General features: G+C 42.4%; 1 protein-coding gene across 1 annotated transcript; it reads right to left on the bottom strand.

Annotated features, from left to right (window-relative positions):
* On the bottom strand, positions 434 to 13,911 carry LIPA (lipase A, lysosomal acid type). Its single transcript, XM_021399354.1, has 9 exons — positions 13,584 to 13,911; positions 12,413 to 12,533; positions 8,863 to 9,061; positions 8,391 to 8,500; positions 7,878 to 8,014; positions 6,340 to 6,486; positions 4,834 to 4,905; positions 3,194 to 3,265; positions 434 to 2,377 (listed from the first exon to the last, which is right to left on the bottom strand). Exons 1-9 carry the CDS (start codon positions 13,686 to 13,688, stop codon positions 2,144 to 2,146), a joined length of 1,197 nt encoding a protein of 398 aa, XP_021255029.1. The 5' UTR covers positions 13,689 to 13,911; the 3' UTR covers positions 434 to 2,143.

Here is a 16,917-nt window from a genome sequence, read left to right as displayed (position 1 = left end):
TGAAAAAGATTCGTTCCTTGTTGTATAATGTGGTTACACGCTGTTCATGAGATTATCAGACACTCAGTTAAGCAATCTAATTACCCAAGGTTTTAACGTGTGATAAAAGCAGCTTTCCAACACGTCAGTATTTTGAAAGAAACTGTTAACCTGCAGGCTTAGAGAATGACTAAGCAGCTGAACAGTTATTTACAGTTTGTACCTTATCTTACAGTCTCAGAAAAGTCTTCTGAAACAATACAAACAGCCCTAAGTTTAGGCAAAGCCACTCTCATGACAAAAGTAAAATGGAAGTTGACTATTTTCCTTTTTATTGTGCTTGTTTTATGGATGAATAGCTGTGAGAATAGACTCGGCTCTGGGTTCTCTGTCACAAAGGTTCATAGGCATTCATGAAACAACAAGAAGTGAAACAGATCACATCACTCCAAACTCTGAGCAGGTCTCTCACATTTATTGAAATATCTCAAGTTTAATAAACATAACATAAGTGGCTCTTGCCCTCATACCATCACAGCTGCGAATTTAGTCAGTTGGGATTCCTACAGTCTTCCTTCCTGCACATCAGCATGAAGCAAAGACAGATGCTATCAATACGAAGTAAACTTAAAGGCCCTGCTAGGAATCACAACTGAAATACCACAAACCACTTTTTTCCTTAAACAAAGCCTGAGGACTCCCTGAGACTGAATTAGGAGTAAAAAAACCAAACCAAAACAAACAAACCCTAATTTATGGCTCATGTATCTTCTTGTGTGGTTTCTTTTTTCCTATTAAAAAAAAAAAAAAGAGAGTCTGCCTCAGTTTAAAATGTATTATTTTCTATGCCATATACAAAAGGCAATTCTTTCTGTTAGGATTACTGACAGAGATCTGGAATGAACTCCAACTGTGGCACAGAAATTACCATCTGGACTGAGGTAACTAACTCTGGAGATTGTTCATACATCTCCGTTAGGCATGAAATTCAGAGGAGCCAAAGTTCTCTGCATAGACAATGGAAAGAGCAAGGCACCTACACCAAAGACAACTATGGCTCCAAAGTCAGGCCTCTAAAGCAGATGTGAATTCTCTACCCCCATCAAATGGGGGCTTAGTCCGATTTTGAAGTAGAAAAAGGCAAATGGAAATCGCCATAAATACTGCCAGGCGTCACCAGGGCACTTTATAGTTCCTGAACACAATGGTGGCAAGCATCATACAACCCACTAAAAAGTAAACAGACCTTCAAAGCAGCAGATGATTAAGGAGAAGAGTCCATGCAAACTAAGTTGCTCAACATATAGAATTAATGCATTGGCCCTTCCCTGACCAGAAGTGTACTGGCAGGGGGGAAGGAGAGTTTTCTAGTGGTCAGTGCAAATAAAACACAAATGTTTTACATTATTCTCCTTGTAAGTCATAACCTATTCACAAAGCTGAAAGTGGTATTTCTTTTATTCCTTTTAACTGCTTCATTTGTTCCAGGAATTAGCAAAGGCAAGTAACAATCCTCACCCATAGCTATTATGTGGAACATGGAAGACTTCAAGAAAAATGCACTAATGAAACAGTATTGCTGATTTCCAATCGACAGTGGTTATTTTCTATGACTTCAAGACAACTTTTCTTGGTAATATTGAAAAAGAAAGTCATCTGACGTAGCTAGCTTCTGAGTAATGGCTAAACTAACACAGCAGGAAGTCACTAAGTGCTTTTTGAAGTACCAGCATCAAATGGGGTCACTGCAATACAAGAAGTACTTCTGAAAGGTACTCAGAAATGGCAATGTAGTAAGAAATGGCAGTGTTTTACACAGAGCAAAACACTTCTAAATTCTAAAGCATCTCTGGTGCTCAGTGGACTATTTTGTCTTTCAGACATGTCACTAAATCTATATGCATGTGAAATGTGTGTAAAGTTACACTGCTTGTTTTTTGGTGTTGTGCCACTATGTGCAAAATCAGCAGGATCTAATGAGGATTTTTGCAGGAGAGAGAAGTAATACTGAGAAAAACAAATCAAGTATGAATCCCATTCAGTAGTCATTGCTGGCACTTTAAAAACACAATATACATAAGCAATGTAGCATTATTGCCAGAAAAGCAGATGCTCCAGAAAGGTGAGTTTCTGGTGAACTAATACTCTGAAATACCATGCTGGTTTACAAATACTTCCTCATCATGTTAATCATTTCATTATACATGCGGTGAGGTGCATCAAGGCCCCAGATGAAATCCAAGTGTTCCCATTCTGGAATGTGTTTGTGGTAAACCAAGTTTGTGATCTGAGTGAGCAGCATGGCAACATCCTTTGGGTCTGCCAGCAAGTCCTGTCCACCAGTCCATACAGCAGTTGGTACAGTCATCTCTTTTACTTTGTAGAAAGGGGGAGTAGACTGAGGGGACAAAAAAAATGGAAACAAAAGCATTAGAAAGAACAAGTCTCTAGGGCAGTACAAAACTGCAGCAATAATACACTAGTAACTGCAAAGATGTGTCAGATTTTGACTTTCTCCTTTGCTTTTGGACAGAGAGGTGCAGAAGGAATCCTGACTTCCAAGAAAAAAAAAAGGTAATTCCAAAGTGCCCTGCAATATTATATTATGCACAGCAGTAAAGATGTGGCTTGGAGAGCTTGCAAGCCAGGAGCATAATACCGAAGTATTCTCTGAGACCTCTCACTGCACATTTCATTCAAGAATTTCTAAACCCCAAACACTTCCAGAGGAGCTATCACTTGAAGTATAATACTGCAGTATTTTCCAGTCACTAAAATGACAAGGGGCAAAATATTTTTAGTACTACTACACATAGCAATTTAGAAACAAACACAGGTGAAGATTAAGAAGCTAAGGATAAGCAATACACATGAAATGACAGTATGTCCCTTCTTGGGAGAAGTGCACTGGGGTCTCATGATCTAGGCAGAATCTTAACTAAATCTTAACAAAAGGATGACCTTCAAGAAACACTGCCCTACCACAACCTCCATAATGATTTAGGACTATCTCAGAGATCTATGCCTCTGTGGTTTTTGATTGTGGTTTGTTGTTTTTGATTGTGGTTTGTTTATTCTTGAAAAGGCGCGTCTCCAGTCTGGTTACAGGGCAACACCGTTTAGAAGGCAGCATGAATGCAGCACCTTGAGTAAGTGCCCAAAGACTTGTTTTTGTGACACTCCAGTTCTAAACAGATCCATGAAAGATATCTACCTGGTTGTAGTGAGCCATATTTGCAGCCTTGCTTCCCCAGTCATACGCTTTGAGTTCCCCAGATTTCACAGCCTAGAAATGAACAAATATTCAGACACACGCATTGAAAATCCACAAAACTTTTATCAAAGGGATTAAAAAAAATTCTCTATCTGCTGGAGAACTGGCAAAGGCAGCTGACACACGAGACACTGAAATGCCAAGTACTAACAAGGACAAGGATCACTGTTTTGCCTCACCTCTCAGGAGTTGGAAACATTAAGATTCAATACCAGAAGACCACACTCTGTCATAACAACGGTAGGAAAGACTAAGGAAAACAGCTTTCAGTATCCAAAGCCAAGACGTGACAACAATGCTTATTTCTGAAACAGTTGCATAGTTGTCTAAATGTACCTGGCCTGCTTCAGAAGTAATGCCCTCTATCTTATTATTTTGAGCCACAATATCAGTCTGATGGTGGTATGGCAGCAGAGGTTGAACCCTTCTTCCAGTATTCCATTACTGTTTGTTGTCGTGTGACAGATGGCAGCAGAGTGGCAGTCTGACACAACGGCATCTGAAGCAAAGGCGTATTACTGAATTCCTCAATTCGGAAAAAAATGGCACCTATTGACATTCCTTGATGTTTGCTGAATGTTTCTGGAGACCAAACAGTGGATGTGAGCACAGTGAGGCAGTGGGTGGTGCATTTCAGCAGTGATGGCAACAGCGGGTCACCTCCACTGGTACAGTGGTTTACAAGAGCACTATGCAGGCTCTTGTTCATTGCTGGTGAAAATGCGTAGCTAATGATGGTGACTATGTTGAAAAATAGTGTTTCAGAGCTGAAAATTTTCTCTATCAAATAGTGTTATTGTGCTTTTTGCATCTGTTCTCATTTCCATGGAAATAAGTAGACAGCATTACTTTCAGAGCAACCTACATAAATGAATACAGTAGCAAACATTTATTACGAAGTCTGCTCTGACTTAACACCATTTCCCCTCCCTGGAAAAAAGGTGTTAACAAATTTCCTTCTGGCCAACACTTAACCACTACGTACAGTGCAACAGATCACTTCTGAATGGATGAACAAGTTCAGATACAAGATCAAACACATCAATGAGCGCTGCTTCCATGACAGTCTCCTCCCATTTGCCAGCATATAGCTGTGCCTGCTGAGTAGCACAGCAGCATCATAGGCATGAAATAACTGTGCACTGAAGTGAAGTTCAAAATACACTAATAAAATATAAAATGAAACCAAACAATATAGTTGAACAGAAAGCCTGCTGCTCTTCCCTGGTTAAAAAACCATAAATGTAACTTGTAGTCAAAACGAGGCTTGTTGAAAGGCAAGCAAATATTTGTGACAGCATCTCCCTGAGTTTAGTTATTCCACTTGTACTGCTTGTTGGTCTGAAGTGCTTAACGTCAGCATGCCTTCACAGAAACAGGGAGGAGGGCTGAGCCACCATAAGGTCAATATCAAAGCACCTGCAGTGAACAGCTGCTGTTCTGATTATTAGCAGTTCCAGAATTTCATCAGGGCTATGCTACGTATGTACTTTGACATTTTATTCCACTTAAATATCAGGGGTGTCAGTATTCCATAGACAAGCTAGAGTCACGGACATTTTAGATTCTGAAAACTCTACCTGGCTCCAGTGGATCATGTTTTGTACAGACGTCCCCGCAGGGCAATGCGATGAGTACACATCCACACGGCTCTGCAATAAGATAATTAACACAGTTTACTCCTCACAGCTCAAAAATTCTGCCCATTATTGCTTCTGGAACAACTAACAGAAAATTGACCATTCTACCTAAAACTTTTGTTAAAAAAAAAAAGAAATGAAAATCACTTAACTGGCACCATACAAAAAAATGAGGTAGAAGTTTCATATGTATTAGGTATTGGTTGCAATTAACTGTGTAACTTTAAAGCTCATTTTTAAATGTAAAAGTGACATTCTTAAATATTCTTATATAGTTAAAGCATCTTTTTAAAAGTGCTAGAACTGTAAAAATTGGAAACACGTTAGATATTTACACGGACCTCCAAAGAAAAATCAGAGCCACTCTACATCTACACGAGTAAATGTCAATAAACAATGATTCAAAGCTTCATACAGCTTCAGTTTACAAGTACACTATATCCAAGGGAAATTAGGTATCCTGAAATTAAAAAAAAAAAACTGCCATTAAAACTGTATGTCTTGGGCAAGAAAATATCAAAGAACTGCACCCTTGTGTTGACATACAACATGCATTTTCACACAGTGAGTGGTGACAAAAATAACACTAATTCCACCTCACTCCAATCAAAGACATCCTCTGCCTCCATCTACCAGTGGGTTATCTGGTACCAGCTTCTACTGGTTTCAAGGACATAGAAGCATTTAAAAAAAAAAAAAAGAGAAGAATACAACTCACACCAACTGCTGTTAACTAGATCAGATGGAAAGTTTCACTGAGATGGTTATGAGGTGCTGGCACAGGCTGCCCAGAGAGGCCGCAGATGTCCCATCCCCGGAGGTGTTCAAGGCCAGGCTGGAGAGGGCTCTGGGCAGCCTGATCTAGTGACTGGCCTGATTTAGTGGTTAGCAACCCCACCTGCGGCATGGGGACTGGAACTAAATACTCTTTGAGGTCCCTTCTGACCCAAGCCATTCTATGATTCTATGAACAAGCTTTTAGATAACAAAAAGTTATATGGACAAGCACTGTGCAACTAGGACCAGAGGTGAATTCCTCAGCAGGGAGGACGTTGGCCCAAGAGAAAATAATGGCACATGTCCACCAAGAGACCAGAAAATTTCAATAGTTTCATTAAAAGTGGTAGAAAATGGTATCTTTAGTCCTCTCATCTTCGGAAGATGAATGACATTCTTGCTCCACCACATTCATTTCTTTTACCTACTGCTCCAAAAGGTCTAAAATAATTTATTTTAGCTTCTCAGCACCTTTTTAAAAAGATTAATTCTATCCATTCCAACTGGACAACTACATCTACACCAAGCAAAGACATTCATTTACACTCTGGATAACAAAAGCATTATTCTTTTTCTAATTTCACAAAAAGGACAATTGGTACAGTGATACAGTCAATAGTGTGTTAAGACTTTGCAATAACTTCACTATTAGAAGACATAAGAACATACCATATTTAAGTTTCTCTCATTAAAGCCACACAGAAGAAAGAATACATTGCCACAAAGGTCATCGAGTATTCTGTGGGTGCAAAAATGGGTAGCAAGCCACTTCAGCCAAAAATTCTGAGGAAGAAATTGCTTCTTTCCAAATAAGTTCTACAAAATAACAAACATAGCACAGACATGTAGCTGAACTGAATCACCTGGTTTTAGTTTCAATACTAAAAAATTCTAAGGGTAATTATTTCCATTTGCACTGTGACTGGTAAGTCATTAAAATCACCTACCTCCTTAGCAACCTTGTTTACAGTCCTATGGGAAGGTCAGGGTGAGTGCTTCTGCTACAAACAATGCAGTCAATTACCATCTGCAAAATGTACATGGGATCTGGGACAATAATTCAATTCCAAATCTAATCTCAAATTATTTTTAAATTCAGTATTTTACAGGAGTACTATCGAGTTTCTTGTCATCGGAATCATCTAAGGCTAAGCTGCATCTGCTGATGTGAAATGGCCTTATACTTGCATGGACTGAAGAGAGGAAGTTGCAAGAAAAACAAGTTGCATGAGTTGTTGTGTCTACTTCCTCTTGTTTGTATTTTTAAAACTTCCAAAGACTTTAAGTGGCCCACTCATCACTTCCTTAGAAAGTGATACAGCATTTTTAAGAATGTGACTGACCCACAGGTTTGTGGCTCTCACGTATTTGTGCGATGCAGTTTTTTTTGCAAGTCACCATGAGAGTCAAGCACAACATGAGCGTCTGCACAGGGCACTGATCAGCTGCTCCTCCTCAGACAAAGTTCATCACAATTGTTACTACCACTTTTAGGTTAACTGCCTTCAGTGCAGGGAACAAATGCATACAAACGTGCATTAAATCAGTGCAAGGGTTTATCTCACAGGACAAACAGGTCTGCATGGGAATAGCTGCAGGTGGTATAAATAAATGTGATCATTAAAAATGACACACAGTAGGGTGTTCACAATGTCTGACTCCAGGCACTGACTGCAGCCTGCCAGTCTGCCCACATTCCCTTTGCTGTTAATGGTGAAAGGTAAACTCCAGAAGATGACTCATAGCATCTAAATAAAGCTGCTGTGCATCATCACCCTCTGATGGATCTTCCTCCTGTACTTAACAATTACTGTGAAATAAATCTGTTGAAGTTCACAATAATTCAAGAAGTATACTATATAAAGCTATCACATGACTCTTCTATAACAAAAGAACTATTGTGTTATTTCTGTAGCCTGAATTCCAGAAATACGTAACTGAAAAGAAAACAACCATAATTTTATCCTACTATGAAGTTGTACTTGTAAGGTACATCTTCACACTGACGCAAAATGTCTCATTAGACAGTAGTAAAACTAGAGAAGCCACTGATAACTTTCATAACATTACTACAGAAAAACTGGCCTAGTGTTCTTGTGGAACACGCTATCTCTAATCCACAGCTATTAACATTCTATGTTATACTGTTTTTAACCAGAAAGTAACACTCTTCCTTTGGCTTAAAATATGAACATGCAAAAACAAACCTTGAGAAGCAGATCAGGAAACACTCCCAGCTTTGTCAGAGGGCTACTGGCAAACTTGACTGTAGCTACTGGTGCCAAGGCAAAGAACATTTTTATTTTCTTAGCCAGCTTTGGCAAAGTTGAAAAAGCAATGAAAGCTGCAAATAATAAGAATAATTAACAAAACATCATCACTGAAACATGACAGATGAGTATTTTATGTGGTGGTGATTTTACAAAATCTAAGATGCATGCAAAAGCTTTTAGATCAATAGTTTGACTGCTGTCTCTAAGATCAGAATGATCTGCACTGAACCTATGACTTCATTTTTTCATTTAAAAGCTTCCCACTTTAAGTAAGAACGGAAATGTTAATCATTTTCTTCTTAATGATGAATATTTCAGGAAGCAGTCAAAAAACAGAAGCTACAGATTTTTGAAGTCCTATTTTTTTAATATCATTAAACCATGCACGTAGAACTCGTCACCATTTCAAACCACAGCATTTTCTACTGAATGCATCTCTTCACGTACCCATGGTGGTGCCTTGTGAATGGCCAACATAAAATACTTGTTCCTGGCCAGTTTTCTTCAAAATGAAGTCCACAGAGGCTGGAATGTCATATTTAGCCATTTCATCAAAGCTACAAAGCAAAGACAAAATTATCAGTGTGCAATAGATGCATAGAACTTTACTGTACTGAAGACCGGTTGTCTGGACACAAAGAAAAGCTTTCTTTGGATGAAGCAGTACACTTCGGTGCTGTCATCACAACAAGTATTGCTGAAAGCAATTACTGTCCTACTGGTCATCTATGAAAGCTGTCTCAGGACACAACACTGACCAGAAAACTTCCCTTTTATTACCTCTACATATGTGACAGGGCACAACCAGAAAGCAAGCATCTTGTACATTCACACCATGACTGAAATGGGGTAATAGGAAAAGGCAGGAGAAGCGTGCTCACAAACTGCATGCGTAGTTTGTCTACAAAGATGAAGATACCTAAAAATCCAGAATTCTTCTTGCTTCACTGTGAAGTGCGTATGTTTCCTGGACCAGGTGTTCCCTCTGCTGTTTCCCAGCCACACATCATAGCCAGCGTCTGCCAGCATAAAGCCAAGGCTGTTGTAATCAAAGTTTGTGATCCAGTTGCTGCCATCAGCAAGCAAACCGTGCTGCAGAAACACAGCAGGCCTTGGACCTGAAAAACAAAGCATTTGTCACAGACTTTCAATTCCATGTTAACAGGAAGCTAAGAAAAATTCAGGTGACTGAAAGTCTGCTTCAATTTCGTACTTTGAATATTTAATCTGTGAAGAGTAGCAGTACTGATTACCCCTATCCAATATCTTTTTGTTACCAAAGCTCTTGGCAGAACCCAAAAAGCAATGTGGGTGGACAATAAGGAAGTTTAAGTTACATTAAGGGAAGAAAGGCCTTTGTAAGTAGCTAAAGCACCACAGTGAATACCCACGCAAACTTCTCTGCTGGCTCTCCTACCCCAAAAATGGAAATGACTCCTTTATTCCGACTTTAATAACTGAAATCTGATACACAGTAACTTTATCTCAATGCCAGAAATTACTCAGGAATATACTTCCTCCATCAATACATCGTTCTACTACTATACCTAGTTCACACAGTACTTTCTCCATTGATAATGTACACTTAGATCTTTCAGCAGAAACAGTCACAACTAGGCTGCATCCATAAAGGTTTGCTGTGAGCTCCACAAATTCAAATAGCAGCATTTCTCCTGCTTGGCAGCCTTTATGTCTGGGAAGAGGAAGATATCTGGTGCCTGCTTTTCCCATTTTGTTTAAAAAATAAAAATGTTGTGACATAGTGTCCATGCAAAGAAAGCAAATCTCCAGCAGTGCCAAACAAGCACTCAGGATAGTACAGATCTGCAGTAATGTTTTCTATACTGTAGTAACAGCTCATCGCTGTGTGCAGGGTTTTCAAGCCTCACACTAAATTTGTTTTCAGTAATGATCACTTCTAGCTTTGTATTTTCTTTCCTTTTACTAAACTCAGATTAAAAAAATAAATTGATTTAAATTAACATGGAAAGGGGGAAACTGTTCCAATCCTTTAATGCTTTAATTCTGTCCTCTTGCTAACCACCAATTTTTGAACTTCTGGCAGTTCCATTTTCACTTCCTGAAGTACATGATTTGCACAATCACAAGACAAACTGGCTTGGACATTAATAATTTTTAATCACCCTTGGTCCTAAAAACCCAAAAAGAGGAATAAGGAGGGTGGAAACTAAAAAAAAAAAAAAAAAAAACACACCACAACACTTTTCCTGTATATAACATTTTGTTCTGATCACACAAAACCCCAATTCTAACTGGAAGATACGCTTACAAATTTAAACCCTCTTACATTCTTTTTTGTTTCATATCAACAACTCCTTTCAGCAAAACAGTTAAAACTTCAATAAATCTATACATGGCCTAAATAATGTTACTGAATGTATAAATCTGTCAAAAAAAAAGAAGAGGAACTTATTTCAATACCATTCTCACCCATGCAATGCAGTTGTTTTAGATTTTTAGTTACTACTAAAAATGAAAATCAGAAAATCATTGACCTTTTGTTTTTTTATGCTCTCCAGATGTTTCTCTTTTTTTTTTTTAAAGCTGAGGAACTGTAGGTTTTGTTCCAAAACATGTGATCTATAACTCCAAGGGATCCTGTTCACATTAAGCAGGTATTGCAAAAGAAGAATTATGGCATATATACACTAAGTCAGCAGTAACACATCCTTGGTATCTTTCTGGGAAAAGATACCACGTCTATAAAAACTTAAGATCAACATGAACTTTGAGATCTTCATTCTTGTAAGAGATCATACTTCCCAAACGTGCTCAGTAATCCTTGTTTTTAAAATTAAAGCACTTTGCAAAACATGAACTTGGGGTCGAGGGTGTGGCAAGGGGAATGTGGAGAATTCCCACAAGTCAGGAAACTTCTGTTTGCTTATGTCATAGATGAAGGATTCAACAAAATCAACATGTTCCAGGCAGCTTTTTCCTGTGGTTTCTCTGAAACTTTTAAGTACAAAGACACCTGCCAGGTTTGACTGGCCTCATCCACACACGGATCTTTACATACCTTGTGACAGACAGTGCGCGGTGCAAACACCCCAATTACTGCTGAACCAGCAGGTGAGACTGCTGCTTGGCCTTTAGCAGAGGAAAGGTTTTTCCCATGGTCTTGTTTGCACCCACAGCTAAAGGACAATCAATCACTTAATATTGAAATGCCACATCTTTTACCTCTCATTGCAAGCTTTTTCAGTCTGAAAGGTTCTGAGGTAGTCTTTAGGATAGATGCAGTCTCTACGCAAACTAGCTGTTTTGCAACAGAACTGCAACAAACAGTTGTCAGTAGGACCTTTTATAAGGGGTGGTGGTATAACTGGTACCAAATTCAGTGACTGCTATTCAGACATTTATTTCTGCACGCAGTGCAAGAAGGCAAGACAAAGGTCATCCATCTCTCTTCCTCCGCATGCATTTCTCCCATTTTTGGAGCATTCCATCATTCAGTCGCTGCAAAAACCTTTGCTCATATTGCTCCCATAAGACTCAGCTTACATCCCGTTTCTATCACCTCATCACCTGAGCATCCCCTGCACTCCTTCCATGGCTTTATGCCACCTTATAAACTGTAAGGATTACTGTGAAAGAGCGGTCTGGTGGCTTATGCCGATCACCCTGCCAGTTCCCCATCAAATCACATCCATAAAACAAGCTGGCCTGGGCTCATTGCTGCCAATAACCTGCTACATATGCTGATTTGCAGTATATTTTAAATGTACTCTACTCAAAATGCTCTAAAGGGATTTTCTCTCATTATAGTATCTACCAATTTAAGCAGCTTTGTATACAAAATGACACCACAGCAGCAGGACTTGTTCTAGCTTGTAACCTGCTAGAAAGGCAGTTTCAGAGGTTGCAATGTACAAAACAATTCTTCCCCCTATGCCCGGGAAATCAGGAAGTAATTATTTAGTGCAGTTCCCAGTGGGAACTCTTATAGTTCTGTTGTATTTCACAAGAGATACACAAACTGCCCCTACCTCCGAAAACATTCAGGCGCTTTGAACAGAATTATTTTTTATGAGAAAGTATTGTTTTAAAATGTGGTTTGAAACAGTGCTACAATGGTACAATCAAACTCTTTTGAAGACATTTAATTAATTTTTAAAAAAGCCTTTGCCCTGTTTTCTCCCTACCAGAAAATCCAGGCCTCTAAAGCCCACAAAAAGCAGACAACAACGAAGGGATTGCATTAATGTCACAAAATGGAAATGCCAGAAAAGGCAGCTTTCTAACTCCTCCCTTCCCTCACTGAAGTCTCTCTATGTGTGCCTAAGCCATTCTGGCTGTGACATTCACCAGTCACCTAACTCCATACGCTACAGTCTTTAATCTTCTTTTGAATGACTGTAGGAGGAGAAATTCTGTAAAACTTTTTTTTTTTAAATGTAGAACTTCTCCATGCATTACCACTTTTCCCAAGCAGAAATAAACCTTACCATTGCTCCTCCCGAGATCTTTTCTTCCATAAGGAATTCTGTTAACAGAAAGGATGTACCCATCTTCTGTTGTCACTTCATACTCTTCACTGGGGTATCCCCTGAAGATGATAATCTGACTCTGAAGAAAGAAGAAATCAACTTGGAGTCAGACTCTCGGCCTCCTTCATTCGTTAACATGCTCAGAGTACTCCAGGCTCCTTCCCAACAGCAAGGTGATATTAAAGGATGTGGCAGGAATGTGCTGTAACAATCCCTCCACCCACCACAGACAGGTTTCTTCCGAGACCTACCCAAGGCAGGAGCCTGCCAGAGTACAAGCATTAACCCAGGGACTTGGGAGGATTTGCTCGCCTGTCCCCATCCATTGTTACGGCTTCGTTACAGGGATAAAGGAGATCGCATTGTTGAAAAGAGGATGCTGGCAGCAGGGCAAAGCGCTGGGACAGAAATGGCAGGCAAAAAGTAACATTTCAACCTTCGGTCATTCTATGATTTTCTGCCAAGAAAAGTAGTATCTTCCAGAAATCAAAGGAGCACAGCAACACCTCCTACCACAGTGGCATGGGGAGAATGAGAAGGAAGAAGCCTGTGTGAGCACTGGCACAGGTGCTGCAGGGTAGCGTCACAGCACCGAGCCTGGAGCACACGCACTGCTTGGACACCGCTCTCTGACATGGGGTTTGACTGTGGGAGGTGCTGTGTGGAGCCAGGAGCTGGGCTCCTCACGGGACACTTACAACCCGAGGCATTCTACAAAGAGTTCTTCTCTCTTTCGAAGGGAAGGACAGAACAGGAAGGCAAGCAGCTCTCACTGCGAGCACGGGAGGACATACGCTCTATAAGCATGCTCTTTGCCATTAATTAAGCAGAAAAGTGACAAAACCCACACAGCTGGCTCAGAAGTCATAGGAATGAGATCGACCGCAGGCATCAGGGGACAGTGCAGGACTCGAAGGACAGGTGCAGGACGCCGTGCAGGCGGGCCGAGCGGGGCCGCCAGCAGCCGGGGCCGCACTCCCGGAACCGCACCGCACCACGCACCTCCGAGCTCACGCTGCCGCCGTTCAGTGGCTGCAGCCCCAGCACCGCTGCCGGCCCGGCTCCCCCGTGCTTCCCGATACAACCGGCCCCGCTCCAGAGGCGTTCCCCGCCCCGCGCCACAACTCACGATGTTCATATTCGTCTCGGGGTCCACGTTCCTCCTCCCCGCGGCGAACGCGCCCGAAACGACGACGCCGTGCAGCAGCAAGGCGACAGCCAGCAGGCCTCGCATCCTGCCGGGCTAGGGGAGGCCCGCCTGGGCCCGGCCGCTCGCAGGGCTCAGCGGAGCAGCACTGAAGCAGCCGTCTGAGAAAGCGGCTCCGCCGCGGACTTATGTTCCTCCTCCGCCGAGCCCCGCGGCCGGCACGGGACCGCGTGACAGGGCGGGGGCGGACGCCCGCTGACAGGGCGAAGACAGGGCTGCGCAGCCCCGAGGGGCTGAACGCGCGCGGCCGGGCGGGGCCGGGCCGGGCCGGGCGTGTCCCGCGGCCCTCACACCCCTCCCCGGCCACGGAGCCGTCCGCGCACCGACCCGCGGCGGGAGGAGGAGGGCGCCAGGCCGGCGGCGGCGCTCAGGCCACGCGGCGCGGCCTATCGCGGCCCGAGGGGCGGGAGCCCGCCCAGGGGCGGTGGCCTCGCTGGTCCGCGGCGCTCCTCTGAGGGGCCGTGCCCGCCCGCGCCGCAGCCCTGCGCCCTGCTTGCCCGCTGCCCCTCGCCGGCTGCGCGGCCGTGGGCGGCGTGATTCAGCGCTTCACGGTAGCTGCGTGGGGACTTGCCCCCCCAAACCTCCGAACTCACTTTTTAAAAACTCTTTAGACTGAAATTGCACGAATGCCCGCCGCACCACCCCGTGAGCGTGCAGTTGTCTGCCCCGATGACCCCCTCAGCCCAGACGCAGTCCCGTCCTCACCCATGGGCGCTCCGAGGCCGTTCCTGAGGGCTACGAAGCACTGCAGCCAGCACCGTTATCCTCACACAAAGAAAAGATCATCTACCATCATCGCTGAGCACAATCTAAATATATCAAATCTAATACAAGCAGGCTTGAATTACATGCAGGTGCACAGTTCCAGCAGCAGCTTGCTGCAAACCTGGTCCGTCCTGGTGCTCTGAGGCAATGAGCTGGCAGCACGTGTAACGTCTGTCATGTCCCAGAGCAGCGCCTGTGGTCAGGCGGCGTGTGGCCATGCTTGCAAAACTTGGACCACGGACAGCCCTGAAGTACAAGCATTCACAGCACTTGCACATAGTAATATAGTTGCAATAATACTGAAACCTGAAATAAAATATGCAGAAGTAGAGCAGTACTGTGTTAAGAAAGCAAATGTTTCTGTTTATTTAGAGAGCATGAAGATTGTCACTGAAGTTTTTGCTTTCAGAAGACACTCTCCCAGGTGAAGAGGCCACAGCTCCTGGCTGCCCAGTGTCTCGGCCTTTTCCTGATCTACAAGCCACCCAGCTGTGCTGGGGGTCACAGTGCACCACGCAGAGGGCAATGTCCCCTCACAGCACATGGCTGTGATGTGGGCCTGGTGCAGGACAAACCAAACCCAGCGCTAACTCACTGTCAGCACCTTGCTTTGAGAGCAGTAGTCCTACAACTTTCCCTGAGATGAAATTCTTCTATCTAGCAAATCATACATGGGATTTCAGGCTGAGGTAATCGTTACCTCCTGTGCAGCATGGTATTTCAGTTTTTCTCTGTCTCCCTCCAGAGGGGCACCTTTGGAACTGGAAGTTCACAGCGTTATCTGATCACTTACACATCAACTTTACCTCCATTGCACCTGTAGGTATCTTCCTTGTGCGTGACTTTCCCACCTTACAGCAATGTTTTGGGATTCAGTTAGTTTAAAAGCTAAATCATCAGATGAAAAGTGCTGTGAAAAGTAAGGGGTAAAATGCACATTCAGAAACAGACTACCAGAAAATAATACCTATGTGGACTCTCAAGAGCTCTTTCAAAAGGTTTATAAGTTTAAGTTAGAAGAAAAGAGCTATCGGGCACTTTAGCACCATTGCATCCACTTGTTTAGATACACAGAGGTGTCCTGAGCACTCAGTGAAAGTGATACCCTTTCTATTCCCGGATCCAATTTCACAGGGTCACATTTTATTTTACAGAAGTTGGGTAGCAAAAGTATTGCTCAGCTATTTGCATGGGTTTTCTAGAAGATTAATTACAGAGTACTTTTCTCCTCAAAGGAAAACACAAATTATAAAATGCCAGCAATGCTGTTCTCAAACATAGTAATTAGATGCTAACTAAGTGTAATGGAAATTAGACATTTAAATGATTCAATTGTTTACAATGGCATCGTTTCTTTGCATTATTTTAATAAAGAAAACTGCATTTCAGACAATTATTTCGCTGAGCTAATGTCACTTGGAGAGAATTCCTTGTCAGCAGGTATCCATTTCAGCTCCAAGGAAATGTACAGGCATGAGTTTTCTCTCTAAAATGCATAGATATTTTTGAAGCCATTCCCTTTTCTTGTATATGTAGAGAACACTCAATTAAGTAAAGCCTTCCTGTTAAATATGAAGGCTGTTGTTTCTGCCCACTTCTTCATGTGTTTTCCATGAATCTCTCACGTTTGCTACTAATGGCCATTTTATATTTACATGCCAACACTGACACACTGACTAGATTTACCAAAGGTACTCTAAAAATCTAACAAGAAAGCTTCAGCAAGGATAGTTTCCCAAATCAACAAGGAGATTATATAATCGCTAATTAGATCTCAGTCCCCCTCTCTAACTTGGTTTATCTTAATTCTTCTGCTTTATCACCATCTTATTTGCACCTCCTCAAACTCCAGATAACCCTCTGCGCTCGGGCTCTTTCCCACATCCCTGCTTAATGCCAAAGATACCGTGACTGACAGCTGCTGCAGGAAGATGCGTCTCCAGGACAAGCGCACCAAGGCTTCTGCTTATGGAGAGCCACTGCTGTGCAAAGAGAAGCACTCTGTTCTTCTATTCATCCTGAAATTAATCCTAAGGGAAAGAGAACAGTGTATTAAAATAGGAAGTTAATACATCTTCCTTTGTTTAGAGTCATTCAGAAACAAAAGAAAAATCTCGTTTTCAAGTGCATATGCTTTAATGTTGCACCTTCAGTCTACACTGATTTGATGATGTATTTCTTGTAGTTTACTTCCTTGATTTGTTTTTGTTCCAATAAAAACTGTCAGCTTCCCAGCAGACCTGCAGCACAACCTGGTCCTTGGGCAAAACCTGCACCTGGGGCAGGCTGCCAGTGAAAGAACAAATTCCAGTGCAGCTCCATCACCTACTGGGTCTTGGCTGTGGCTGCACCCCGCTGCCACCCCATCAGGCCCACTCAAGAGCTGCTGTTCCTGCAGGCTGCTGGGTGCCTCATGCTCCCTTGTGCTCCTCACAGCTGGTCAGGCACAGCCATATCCCAGCCAAGCCATGAGCGTGAAGTCAGCTGATGT

The sequence above is a fragment of the Numida meleagris genome, chromosome 5 (assembly GCF_002078875.1).
Source record: "Numida meleagris isolate 19003 breed g44 Domestic line chromosome 5, NumMel1.0, whole genome shotgun sequence".
NCBI lineage: Eukaryota > Metazoa > Chordata > Aves > Galliformes > Numididae > Numida > Numida meleagris.
The sequence above is the reverse complement of the archived record's forward strand: the minus strand, read 5'-3'. Positions and strand labels throughout refer to the sequence as shown.

Excerpts from the sequence above, each read along its gene's own strand:
- LIPA (XM_021399354.1), bottom strand. The coding sequence starts at position 13,688 with ATGCGAGGCCTGCTGGCTGTCGCCTTGCTGCTGCACGGCGTCGTCGTT. Across the intron at positions 3,266-4,833 it reads ACATGATCCACTGGAGCCAG|GCTGTGAAATCTGGGGAACT; the intron begins GTAGAGTTTTCA and ends GTTCATTTCTAG. Across the intron at positions 2,378-3,193 it reads ATATGGCTCACTACAACCAG|TCTACTCCCCCTTTCTACAA; the intron begins GTAGATATCTTT and ends TTGTCCCCTCAG.